At 37.9% G+C, this 14,557-nt stretch overlaps 1 protein-coding gene and 1 long non-coding RNA gene across 2 annotated transcripts in view; one reads left to right on the top strand and one right to left on the bottom strand.

The window, feature by feature from the left end:
• Window positions 1-14,557, bottom strand: part of LOC140668215 (uncharacterized) — a 240,807-nt gene that overhangs the window by 80,079 nt on the left and 146,171 nt on the right. The gene's annotated exons all lie outside the window — the stretch shown is intronic.
• The window catches only part of LOC140668189 (uncharacterized), a 69,799-nt gene that overhangs the window by 45,750 nt on the left and 9,492 nt on the right, over window positions 1-14,557 (top strand). Inside the window, exons 2-4 of the mRNA XM_072896959.1 lie at window positions 6,087-6,132; window positions 6,225-6,392; window positions 12,323-12,542. Coding sequence (XP_072753060.1) covers window positions 6,087-6,132; window positions 6,225-6,392; window positions 12,323-12,542 — 434 coding nt within the window. The remainder of the gene's footprint in view (window positions 1-6,086; window positions 6,133-6,224; window positions 6,393-12,322; window positions 12,543-14,557) is intronic.

Below are 14,557 nucleotides of genomic sequence, written 5' to 3'. Positions count from 1 at the left end.
ATGTTTATAAAAGTTTATTAAGAGAATACCAAGTTTACATAGGTTAATGCTATTTGTTTTTAAACTGAGATAAAAAAATTAATTTTCAATTTAAAACTTAATTTTATTTGAAAAAAATCGTTCTTACCAAAACGTACATGTAAATTTGACTCCACACTCAAAAAAATCATCTTACAAGTTGAACAAAAATTTTCTAGATGTAAAAAATTAACTGAAACAGATAAATTATTAGCAAATACTATGATATTGCATATATATTTTACACTTAATCAATTTAAATGACAGAAATAGAATTTATATCCGTATTATTAGTGTAATTTAGACAGAAAATTTTTCTGTGATGCGCCTATTATCAAGGACAATTATATTTATGATTAATATTTGACAATGGGATCTAAATTTTCTAGAGGTATTGTTAGAATATTGCTGCTATAAATTCTATACGTGACAAACGATATTCTAACAGTAGATACAAAAAGTAGCCATAAATTTTAGTTGAAACACACACATCTATCTACATTAGCAAAATATTTTTTTGAGTGCACTGATCTCCAGTGTGACAGATCGAGATCAACGAAGCCGTTCCGCAATACGGAGGTATCGCGCGAGTTTACCACTCGACCGAATCAAAGCGAGCGCGTAAACGCAGCTCGACGGATGCAACGTAATTACGCGCGTGGTGCACAAAGCGAAACTTAGTCTGCAGTTTTCTTCGCGCCTTCGCCCCGGGGCTACAAAGGCGACCACGAAGGCAGAAGCGCGGCGCAACGCAGGTCGGAATAAAAGTGTTCCCTGCCTATCGGTGGGTAACGGAATTGAAAGGCGATGGCGATGCGACGTAGCGGGGAATCAGGTGGAGGTCCCCGCGGGCATCTCGTGCTCGGTTCATTTCACTTTCCAACGACATAATTCTCCGACCGACCGACAGCGGCAAAGTGCGTGTCGACTTCGCCTACGAGTAAAGTTCCTACGAGCAAAAATAAGACTACTATAAAATCGTCGCGAGAGAAATTCAACAGTTATTGAATAATCAAATAACGGATGCGAGACTCAGTATGGGAAGAAGACTTTGTGAAAATCAGAAGCATATTAGCCAAATAAATGGCACCTCGTATCCTAAAATTTTACGTAATTTAATATAATTTTATTCACACGTCTCTGAAATATTTACCATAGAAATATATACCTAAGTGCGATAAGAAACGGCATGGTCAAATGTCAAATTCTGCATTGAAGTGGTCAAAAATGACATCGGGTTTCAATTTGTCGGTGATGGATCCTGTTCGACTTGGCTTTGATTGATACATGACTTTCGCGCGTGACTTGCGGCTTCGCGTATATATGTAGTTAGGCAGTGCGCTTAAATTACGATATCTCATGATGCGGTGGTGCATCTTTTATTTTCGATGCAATAACACGAGGTTGAATCGTTGATGGGCACACCCGAGCCAACACATTGGTCGTGCGCGGGATATAATCTTCTGAAAATCTATAAGTATTTCCGTTTTATCCGCAAGACCAGGGGCGATCGTCGACTTCATTTCGCGATACCGTATTGCACGTGAGGCAAATTCGCGCTTCGCGCGAGAATGATTGATGCGCAGAAATCGCGTTGGCTTTTTCACGCGGAACGCAAACACGTGCAATCTACAAATATTTGCAAACACACGCTCACTGCAGTTTTGTTTCTCCATTATATGCACATGTTACACGTTGAACCGTTCGAGGGTTCACGGCAATAATTCTAACTGCATTTGGTAGCGAACGGAATTTATTCCCGCATATTCAGCGTATTAATCGAGAAATATCGCTATTAAATGAAATTTATTTTAAAAATCTCAAAGCATCTTAATTGTGTGCCACGGGCGATTTACGCCTCGCTGCTCTCATATTCACATAAAATGAATTATATGTTTCCTGATTATATTATTTGATATCGTTATATTCCGTTACCGTTACATTTCTGTTATTAAAATATTTTAGTTTTTCAAGAATCATGTTTATCAATTTTAATTGAACGTTCAATCATCAGAGAAATATTTATTTTTCACACTTGGCTATTATAAATAACATATCTAGCAAGAAAATAAAAATACGTGACTTAATTATATGTACATTAAATCATGTAAAGTCCTACATATCAGTTAAAAAACCAATTCTCTTCGAAAGTGTTTGAATCTGATTTCGCAACAAAACGCCTTGTCATTCATAGATGCTGACATCAGTCGCACTTTGCGCAAAGCGCGTTCGACAAAAACCAGACAGCAGTTTAATTGCACGCGTCGGTATCGTTCAGATCGATCGTCGTCCTTATAATGCACATATAATTCGCGCGTACGTGTGTTTATATGTGTGCGTATGTATGTATATGGTAATCTACGGCGGTAAACGGTAAACCGCGTCGCCCACACGTCGACTTTACAACGCGCAGAAGAGAGTCTCGCCTATCTCTCCCTTCGCATCTATGAATCTTGCACGGCGCCATGTGATTAACGGCCATCATCATCGCGTAGCGCGATCCGTTGGTCGAGCGCATCCCACGCCTAACACCTTCCGTTCCATTTACCGACAACGACGGCGGCGAATAATAATTATATCAAGCGGTTCGTGAATGCCTCCCCGCGGGAGACGTTCGCGAAATTATCGATCCAATGCCAATGCTCTCGACGGCGATAATTAATTCCGCACGATCCACACGGAGAGGGCAGAGGGGAAGGGGAGGGACGCGCTTCTTCGCGATTTTCTACGAGACGAACAGATGGATGACGTGGGAACACCACGCCGCCGAACAATGTGTATCGGCGATGGGATTATTGATTGTTTCTGTAACGCGAAGCACAAACATCGTGAATGAGAAGTTGCGGTATCGATGCCTTCAATAATGTGTTGGCGCGAATCACGCTTTAACTGTATCGCAGAATATAACACGTCAGCGAATGATTGATTCAGGAAGATTGTGTTAGGTGATTTACTCTATCGTGCCTTTTTTTTGTCGAATAAAAAGATTTTTTTTTTTATTAATCGGAGGATACAGATTTTTGAATTGATTAAAATCAATTTTAATCAACAACATTCAAAAATCTGTATCCTCCGATTAATAAAAAAAAAAAATCTTTTTATTCGAGAATAAAAAGGCACGATAGAGTAAATCACCTAACACAATCTTCCTGAATCAATCACAAATGTTGAAATGCTCGTGTAGCACTTTTCGATTTAATTATCTACGTAATTAAAGACGTAGGAATTTAAAGACATATAATTATTTGTATTATTACATAGATAGAATTAAATTTAGATTATTGGCCTTTTACATTCGAAATATTTGACACTTTTAATTTTATCACTTTTTTACTCTGTCGCGTGATTGATTCAGGAATTTTTTTTATTAATCGGAGGATACAGATTTTTGAATGTTATTGATTAAAATTGATTTTAATTAAAGAGAATAAAATTTAGATTATTGGCTTTTTACATTCGAAATATTTGACACTTTTAATTTTATCACTTTTTTACTCTGTCGCGTGATTGATTCAGGAATTTTTTTTATTAATCGGAGGATACAGATTTTTGAATGTTATTGATTAAAATTGATTTTAATAAGTAAAAAAGTGATAAAATTAAAAGTGTCAAATGTTTCGAATGTAAAAAGCCAATAATCTAAATTTAATTCTATCTATGTAATAATACAAATAATTATATGTCTTTAAATTCCTACGTCTTTAATTACGTAGATAATTAAATCGAAAAGTGCTACACGAGCACATCTCAACATTTATGTGCAGCTGCTTACACGTGGTGTAAAAATGTTTCATAAATCAAGTAACGACCCTATATTAAATGACGACACTCTCGTAAAGTGTGAGAAACAGCGAGCGGAATCGGGTAATTTTCGCGATTGCGAGAGATGCCGTAATGACGCGAAGACGAAAAAGCAATAAGTCGTTGCGATCGTTACCTGACGCTAATTGATCTCCCTCTCTCTCCCTCCTCTTAGCAAAGAGCGATAAATTAATTATTGTAATTATGATTATCCACTCATCTCGTTGACAACCGATATAATCGCGATGACTCGAATTCCGTTGCCTGTAGGATAAGATAAATTTCTCTTTTATTCCTGTGTGCGCGTGGTATTTATAATCATCTTACGTGTGCAACATTCTCTAGGACGACTATCAACGTATCATCCTTGTCATCGTCTAACATATTGTAGATGAAGACGAATTGGCGATACAAACCGTTACGTGGTGATAATTACCGTTTAATCGCTCGAGCGATGTAAACGTGTATCTCTTTTCATTTCTTCTTTAATTCAGTCTTTTACCGTAATGCAAAAATAACGAGATTACATTACAATTACTGCTCAATAAATTTTGTAAATATTACGTCAGTGTACGCAAGAAAAAATATTTTATAATAAATTTTAAATTAGATTACATTTACAGCTCATTGAGCAACATTTATTAATTCGAAACGTAGTTAAAAATAAAATTAGAATTTAATCACAATGTACCGCATCTAATCTTATTATTTTCTTGATTAGATGATGCAAATTTTGCCACAGTATCGTGATTCACTATGTTATTTAATCTCTCAAAATGCATGGCGCGGCTCTGATGTAGGCAATTTCGACCTAGACGACTCCACCATGTAGTATGCTAGAAGCATCTCGCTTTTTGAAACGACTGCTTAACCGCCGAGATGAAACGACGTTTGTTCGCTCGACCGCCTTGTAACGTAAGTAACACGCATTTAAAATTTCCGCGCGATAACGTCTCGGAAAACTACGGTCAGCTGATTCCCGCGACCCCGGGAAAATCGCGAAAGAGAGGACGATTAAGTTGTCCTGATAACGACGGCCGACTGCTCGTAGCAATTATCATTGTTGCAACATGATCGTGATGATAAAAGTAGATAATTTCTATTGTTTTAAAAGTAGTAGAACAATATAGTCTACTATTATAAAGAAGTCTAGACGCGAAGGATTTAATGACTTGACATGTGTTGCGTGCAAATTCTTGCTGCTTAGTATGCACGAAACATATGTTTCGCAAAATCTTAATTCTTTAATCTGTGACAGGAACATATTTTACGATCAAATCACGACGATAATTAGGTCATATTGATTTAAATTCGTGCTTCTTCACATATTATAATACACATAATTGAACAATATAAAATTTAATGCAAAGAATAATTGCTAGTATATTAAGTCATAATTGAAGTAATCTAGAAACAATCGAAAGTAGAAAACAATGTAAACTTCCGCGAAGGCAAGCAATTAGATGATCCAGCAAAGGAATAAACGAGGATTAATACTGACAGTTGTTCCGGCATGGGGGTCACCGAGCGCGTGTGAATAAACCGAAAAGGTCTATAAACGGTAAGCAAGTGCGGAGGCAAAAAACTCATTCGAGATTCATGTTGAAATGGTAGAAAGATGAGGGCGCATTGAAAGCAGCAGCAGCAGCAGCAGCAGCAGCAGCAGCAACGAGAGATGAGTCACATCCTAGATCGTGGCACAAGCCGCGAAGGAGGAAGAGAAGACGCGGAAACAAGAAGACCGCGGCTGTAGCTGGTCCGCGATACTCTTATTACACCGACATTATGTGTACTCTTATTACACCGACATTATGCGTAATGCGTTGCGATCTGTGTCACTTCGGGGTTCCCATACCGCGTGCGATATATCGCGAGATACGAGAGAGCCTCGTCCTTTTCTTTTCTTCTTAATCACGTTTCTAGTCACGTTCCTTCCTTGGCTCGTCTCGCCCGTTCGTTTCGCGAAGACCTCCGTTACTATCGTAACGAAGCGCTTTCCTCTATGTAACGGCCTTCATGATCGTCCTTGATCGCTATACCAAGTATAAGCTTTCAAGCTTACATAACTTTTAAATTACATTTCTCGAATATTATCTTAATTAAAATAATTTTTAAATTTAAAATGCAAAACAGAATTTTTAAAAGATATTTTTTTTTTATATTTTGCAATATGAGTTTAAACATTCTTTATTTCGCAATGAACTTTCCATATTTTTACACCAATTTTCTCTACATAATTTTACAATTCAGATTATATATTGTTACAGATATATCGCCATTTGGATGCTAACGGTGGTCACGCCGAGATGTCAGGTAAGTATCTTGCTGCACATTTGCATATACGGATAATAAAAGGACGCATAATAAAGGGGCGGAAGTTTATGAAGGACGATTTTGTCTAAAAGGCGACTAATCACGAAAACACGGAGGTGGATGGGAACTCCGAAGATTCTGTCATCGACGAAGCGACCGAGGATTATTGGGCGAGTAGCGGATCGGGACCCGATGAGGATGATCCCCCTCATAACGAAACCAGAGAAGCGTTAACTCACGAGGCCAGCGACCACGATACTGTAAGTCACGCATCGCCAATTTGTTTCGCCTTGCGCATTTATTTATTGAAATTCATTGTAGATGTTGCGCAAGAAGTTTCTCTTCGATCAGTTATTTCTTTCTTCCGTTATCCTTATTTCTCCCTCTCGTTCTATACTGATTTGATTAGTGACAATAAGATGCATACATAATAAGAAATTGAAAAAAATTTGTTTGTCCTAATAATAGAAAATTATATATTGCAATCAGTATTAGATATAACGTAGAATTTTACTCTCTCTCTCTCTCTCTCTTTACATAATTTTTTAAAATTATTTATCGTGATATCAAGATAAAAATACATATCAACATCACCCTTTTATTTAGTATTAATTATTATTATTAAGTTATTAAAAGTGAAAACTAGAAAAACGTGTTAGTAAAAGTACTCGGGGATCTTTTGCAGCCCCAACAGATTTCTGCCAATAAATATCATAATTACGAAAACAAATAGAAAAGTGAGAGAAGAGTAAGACAGGAAAGACGTACACATGCCGTACGATCTGTCCAGTTATAGTTAATTGGCGAACGGTTTCCTCGAAAGAAGATCAAAAAAGGCAAAGAGGGAACTAGGGGAGTGGAAAAAAGGGAAGCGTGAAATGTTGAATGATACTCGCACATCTGTTTAGTTTCGCGTGATTCCTCGTTAGCGAATGCTCGCGCGCAAGGCCGTACAGCGGAGATAGATCGTAGATCCAGGTGTTCTGCATCCGCTACGATATTCAAGAGGATAAAGAACAAATCAAAGAGAAAGAGAACGCCGACAGTTAACCGCAGTAAAGACGACGCCTCGATCAACTAGATCAACTAGAAAATATTACTCGACATCTACGGGACGTAATCATGTTGCTTTCTTCGCTCAACATTTGTCCTCGTACATCAGCGAAAAGTGAAGTGAAAAATCTATTTGCAACGAAAATCAATAATTATTGGGCGCGCTCACTATATCCTTTCGTAATCTTCCCTCGCAACAAAATAGCCCTTTCTAAACGAAGGGCAGAAGGTTGTACATTAGTACGAAGGGCGGAAGAAGGGGAGGGGGAGGGTAGTGGAGGATATAAAAGCCATTCCTCCTTGATTAATCGTCGTTTATCGATGATCTCCGGATTGCCTTTAAACTAGTTTCACGAGCAGAATCGATTGCGATTACGAAAAAATGTGAACCAGTTTCCAATAGAATAGAGAGAAAGGGTATCGCGGCCACGTCCGTGCGCGACCTTCGTTATATCGCAAATTGCAAGCGGATGGATCGCTTCTTGCGCCGCGTGATTCTCTCCGCGACTCCGCGGGGAAAGGCCCCATTATCCGCGCGAGAACTCCAGGAGCGGTTTATTCGGCTTACGAGCATTCCATTGCAAAACCGGAGACAAGATCAGTTTCATCTGTGCTGCCGTTCATTCCGATTAAAAGCCCAAAGATCGATCGAGAGGTTTGCGTGCTGTGTAGGACGTACATTTATCTATTCTAAATCGACTTTCGTCCAAGTTGAAAGATACAAGTTTCATTACTTTCATTACTTCTGGAAAATCCTTAGCCGGTAGTCGCGAGTAATGATTTTGCAAATGTACCGGATATTAAAATCGCTGCAAATTTTTTTATTTTATATTTTATTTTATATTTAAAAAAAAAATAACAAAGATTAAAAATAAAAGTTTCACAATTTATATCTGTAATATAACACCTGACACGGTCAAATTAAAATTAGTGTCTGTTTAGCATGTTAATTTTATGTAATTTATCAAATTTTTTTTTCCACTTCATCTCTCGCACAAAAATTCGAATCCACATTATATTAACGTATACGTTGAGAAAGAATTTAATCAATTTTGCACAATCACAATCTCGTATTCTAGAAATGAGATAAGCCGTTCGAGTTATCTGAGCCATTCGAGCGATCTTACTTCGACTAATGACTTTCGACACTCTAACCGCGCGACCGTTAATCATAGCGTGAATGTGCATATCTCGGTGTGACTTGATCAAACGAAGTCCTTGGAAGAAATGAACATTCACTCTAAAAGAAACCCCATCTGTCGGCATCATCTTTCAGAGCGCAAGAAAACGTGAAAGCCTAAACGATTACTTAGTATATATTTCTTCCGGACGAAGAAACGAGCTAATACCGCGGATGTTGATGATTATTAAAGGAATTGTTCTTATTACGCAACGTATTACAAAACGCATAGGATTCTACCGTCAAATCGTATTTACCGCCGGATGCCAATGCTTACTAGTATTTCCTTGAATTGCTTCTATAGAAACTCGTGATAATTTTCGACAAATTTATCGGAAATAGATTTATTGAAATGAAACCGATAAATTCTTGAAAGAGGAATCCGCAAAATGGAAGACGTCGTGCCAAGAACTTCGATGGGAACGATTCGACTGCGCACTCAATGCAAAGGAGCATTTCGCGTTTATTGCATTTCCTACCGCCTAGTATAGTTAAGTACCGAAACTACCATGGTTAAGCGTGGCAAGAGTCGAAGGTAATCAGCACTTATCGTTCGCATTAGGTCTCTCCTTCGTAATGCATTCCAATGAGATTGACTACGGAAGACTCAAAGATCGCCGGTCATTTCTCGCGGAACGTTCAATAGTGCGGACACCAGAGTTTCTTAAAAAAACGGTAGCCCAATTATTAATAAGCAGTATTCTGATACTTTTTTCTATTCCGTAAATGTCAATGTTCGCGATTGCATGATGGGGTTTATTTCAGAATGTCGACTTTTAAAAAAATTTCACAAAAATAGTATATAGAAAGAGAATAATTTCCCCGTCTATCCACGCGCGGCAATCTATCGCGTCAGATGTCAGGTTCACGGAAAGAGAAAAGAGAACAGGGAGAGGAGAGGAAAAATATGGAAGGGAAACGAGGAGGCGGCCGGAACGAAACGAAGGTTTCTTCGTCACGGCATATGGAGGCTGTTGGCGACTTTTTATACGCATTTCGCGTTTCTATCACTAACCACGTGCTCGTCCGCGTCTTCCCTTCACGGCCAATTCGTTCGAGTAAGCTGCCTGCCCGCCAGGCTCGCGACGTCCTCGCTGACAAGCGGCTCGAAGCGTAATCCTCCCCTTATCCCATTCTTCCCTTCCCTTCCCTCCCTTCCCTTTTCCGTCGCTTTCGTTGTTCTGTTCGCTCTTCTTGCTCCTCTTCTTGCACTCGGCACTCGTATGCGAATGAACGACCTCGAGGTACCCACGCTTGCCGAGAAACGAGCTCGTAAAGCGTTAGTCACGCGTTATTCGTGCCGTCGACGGACTTCCTCGTCCATCGGCTTCTCGACGTACCTTTCCGCCTCCGCGGATTCTCCACCGCCGACCTTCTCCCTCTTCCGCGTATTTCTCTTCTTCGTCGCGGTCTCGACCCCCGATGCTGTTTCTCGCCCTTTCTCACCGTTCGAGCGGTAGCCGTCCGTACGGGTTGAGGGTTAAATCGGATCGTTAACGTAGAAGAGGTCAGAGCTCCCGCTCGTCGGGATGATTTTGCATAGCTGAATCGGGCATGTACGCGGCAATATTTTGCGGCAATCCGCAATGTGCGGACTAACGGCTTTGAACCAGCAAATCACTACCTGCGACTCGTTAGCGGATTCCTCGTGTTCATTTTCCCAACTCCCGAATGAATATCGTTAGTAGCGTCAGGAATTTAGCACGGGTGTCGATTATTAGCGCGAACGATCAAATCTGATCCAATTATATGCAAGTTTGCTAAACTGTTCTTTCGTATAAACGAGAAGTTTATATTAATAACCATGTGTAAAGTTTAATGCAAATTAATCTAATTTTAATCCTTTTCTTGTTTTTTCTTTTTTTTTTAATATTCTTTATACGTAAACATATAATACATATTTAATTTTATTTTTACAATTTCTTTTTCTCTCTCTCCTTCTCTGTCTCTCTTCTCTTGAGAATAAAATAAATAAATAATTAACTAATCACCGATACAATGCGCAACAACGGAGTTGTAGTATGCGCTTGGTGTGTAAAACAAAAATGTAATTACATTGATAAAATAAAAAAAAGTATGTCTTTAAATGAATTAATATTATAAAAAATAATTATTGCGCGCAATTGAATTTTAAATTCATCTGTATAAAGAAAAATGTTCAATTAAAAAATGACTGCAAAAATTGATTATAAAAATATTTTAACAATTTTAAAATAAAATTTTTACAAGATTTTGTTTTAAATAATATATTATTATTCAGTAATGTTAAGTGAATCACGTGAAGATAAACGATTAATTAATTTTACAAGGAGTAAATTAAGTAGGTTATAATTTTCTCACCTCCGTCGTTGCCCGAAACCTTCTCTCCTCTTTTCTTCGTCTTTTGCCTCTTTATGCGACACACATATATTATATTCACTCGCGAAAACGATTAACTATCGCGTGCGAAAATAGTTAATTATCACGTGCACATTAATTAGCAAAATACAAGGCTCGCGCGACATTTTGTACGACGCTCCCGATGTTATATGTATAATCGCAACACATTTTATTATTCTTGCGACAAAAGATCAGCACAAAGTTACGACTGGCTCCGTACTTTGAAAATTGCGCCAACAATTTCACGCCATTGGCCGTGACATCTGTAATAAATATATTATACGCCTGTTAAAATATTATAACTAAATTATTAACTATCGTTAAAAATATATTTACACAATATTATCAAAAAATTTTGTATCGCAAGCATTTCGAGTATATAAATTCTATGAAAAATATTGACGATTTCATAATATATCTCAACTCATTTTTAAAAAATGAGATATTAAGATATAAAAGTTTTATACATTTTATATATATATATATATATATATATATATATATATATATATATATATATATATACACACACACACACACACACACACACACACACACTACAAAATTATATAGATATATATATTCATACACATTATATGTATATTACAAATTAGATATACATACGTGGAATATTCTGCAAGAATTTCTTTAAATGTCGAATTAACTATTATACTAAATAATTAATTGAAATTTTATATTAAATGCGATACAATTATTTCGATACAATGTTTCAAATACATATAAATTCCCCGAAATATAGTAGATTGATGGAAATTTTTTTTGACATTAAAATGAATATCAAAAAACGAAAAAAATTGCTCACTAACCTAATATATTTTATTAAACGATCGATATATTATGCTTATCATGTTATCTACTCTGATGATTTATATATTATTATTAAGTCTTTTCGAAAAAAATAGCAAAAATGATAGTTAAACTGTACTAAAGAAAATTCAAAATCCAGAATATATTTGAGCCTAATGACATTTAAAATGTAATTACCATAATGTTACAATAAATCACAATTTCTATTTTCATTTTGATTTCTTCCTATTTTAAATAAGTATATTACATAAAATACATCTTTCGATATATGTATAAACATTATTGCAATATTCTTTGGTTTACTACAGAAATTAATCGAGAATGAATTGATAATTGATAAATTATAATGATTAAGTATCACATTTAGCGGTCTCCCAGTACTTTTGAATTAATCTTATTTTTATTTTAATCATAATTTTACCATTTGACATTATGTGTAGCCATTATTGCTTGTTATTATTAGTATCAATAAATTTGAAATTTTTCCTTTAAATTTTAACAAATTGTTCGGTATAAAATATATTAATCCGTTCTCTATCCATTCTCTATCCATACGTTTCATGGACACAGTGAATGTATTCTTGTTCTTGTATTACTCTAAAAGTTAATTCACACACATACATAAAACTAAAAAAAAACACACACATTACATGTATTTAACATATAGCCAGCAAGCTATCTAATTTGCATTTTTGTAGCGTATTAATATTATTTAAATATTAAAATACTGCTTCTCTATTTATCCGAAAGGTCGTCTATGTTGGCGATGGTGCCAGTTATGTGCCAGTTCCATCGTTAAAGAGCCGACCCGTGAATCCGAATCTTCAAGCCCTTCAAACTCTTCAAGGTTTGCAAGGGCTTCCTACCGGGGGAGGTACAGGCGTAGTCGGTGACGAGGATTGGAGGAGACACCCAGAGACCTGGGACCGCGAACATCGAAGATACAGACCCAATACGACGCGAGTGCAACGTGAGTATATATAAAAACATCTCTCTTCTTATCCCATTGAATTCGATTTACTTTCATAGGCGGACTTGATGTGATAATATTAAGATAAACAATCTTGGATAAATACTACAGACGTAATTAATACTCTCAACGGTCTGTTTGCACAGCTTTTCAGTAAAGTAAACTAAATATGAAATTAGGGGTGGAGATATTAAGGAAATTACTCTTCAACCTGTATTCAATCTTCCGAGCTAATAGAAATTTCCTGCTTTGTAAGTAGTATAGCTTTAATGGCGGCTTGCATCAGACCGCTAATTCAGCGGAAATACGGTATGAAAAGGTATTGATTACGTCGATCTAGAATCAATAACAGAAATCTCGATCTCTGGCCGATAGTGGATTGTCGATTCAATTTCATTCGTGATTACATTATTACATTCTCGCGCATCAAAGTAGAAGGAAATTCTTGGGAAACGTATTTAGAGCAATAGAATGTTCCAACGATTGGACCGGCACAGCGTGTCCGCAGGGTGGCAGGGGACAGGGGACAGGAGACAGGGGGCAGGGGGAGGGGGAGGCGGGAAGAGGTCCGCTATATTCCTCTCGTCCGAATGCAAAAGCGCAAAACATATCCACGGTATATATCCGGTGCCGGTGGGTCAGTGTGCCTCGGATGAGAAAGGCCGCAACGGCGACGGTGGTCGTCGCTTTAGCATGTCGATCCGTTATTTTTCCGTCCGCTGCAAACCCAGGCTCGCAAGAAGCCCGAAACTCGCACAGCCAGCGCGATGCAAGACAAAGCGAGCGTGGCTTCTCTCCTCCGACCCGGTCTTTCTCGGTCGATCGACTTGGAAGAATCGCAGCGCAACGCGCTGTTCCACCATCTAGTACGTCCCATCTCTACGGTCCCAGGCAGCTCGCGCGCCCGAGAATTCAGAATGCGATGGCTACCGTTAGAAAGGAGGCAATTAAAACGGTGTCGGAAAGTCGTACGACGCTCCTGACATCGAGAGTACGCGGGCGGGTGCATCACCTCCGATGCCCATCTCCGATCATCTCGCCGTCCCGTCCCGTCCCGTCCGGTCGCGGTCGGACCTGAGCAACGTCATCATCATCCCGCGCGATCATCATTATCCGAGCATCTTGCGGATCGCGATTGCCTCGTGGAAACTCGAGCAGATAGAACTCGGACGCGTACGTTATAGCGCCGGTACCTAATCGACGACAGCTCGTTTCTGGCATCGTTTTTTTTTTCCCCGCGAGAAGATTGCGACGCCACCACGTCGCGATGAAAATGATGTTTATGAGCAGTCGTTACGTGACTTTTTTTTCCGTACCGATGAGAAGATGCTGTAAAGTTATATCATCGAGTCTGTGAAAAATCTTTGAATGATTTGACGTTATCTCGACCAAGATTTTCTCTATACTTGTAATTAGCTTGCGATTTTCTTTATAATGGACCATCTTGTTTATCTAATCTTATTGTGCTAAAAACGTTATTAAGTCGCGTTTGTGGAAATAACAAATTTACAAGATTACGACTTTCGTGATAGTTTAATTTTTTTTTTTTTTTTTCGATCTTGCGATAAAAATCATATCCAACTGATTAGCTTGGATGATAGCGGAGGCATAATCAATGATGTCTTGTTAAAGTTCTAATCAGTGCATGCTTTAGTTTTTAATCTCATATAGCGTGCGCGCGAAGTGATAATTAATGCCAGTGGAACAAGACGTTAATCGCGCCGACGGAGTATCCTGTTACCAAAGAATAAACAATGTCCTGTGAAAATAAAATTAATTTCCTATGTATAGCAGTGCGCATTTATTACGCTCATCCGCCGCGATGCGATATTTTCTAGAACTTTAAAAGTTTATTACGATTATGAATACTTATAATTCGTGCTTCGATGAGTAATCAAGCAGGTCTCATTACCTGATATTCCCAAAGAAAATTATAGCGTGTCTTCCGTAATAATGCAAATAAATTATATTTACTAGACAGAGAGAATGGTATCGCTATCAAAGCCTCCCTCGTT

The sequence above is a fragment of the Anoplolepis gracilipes genome, chromosome 7, assembly GCF_047496725.1.
Source record: "Anoplolepis gracilipes chromosome 7, ASM4749672v1, whole genome shotgun sequence".
Classification (NCBI taxonomy): Eukaryota; Metazoa; Arthropoda; class Insecta; order Hymenoptera; family Formicidae; genus Anoplolepis; species Anoplolepis gracilipes.
This window is presented reverse-complemented; position numbering and strand designations above follow the sequence as displayed.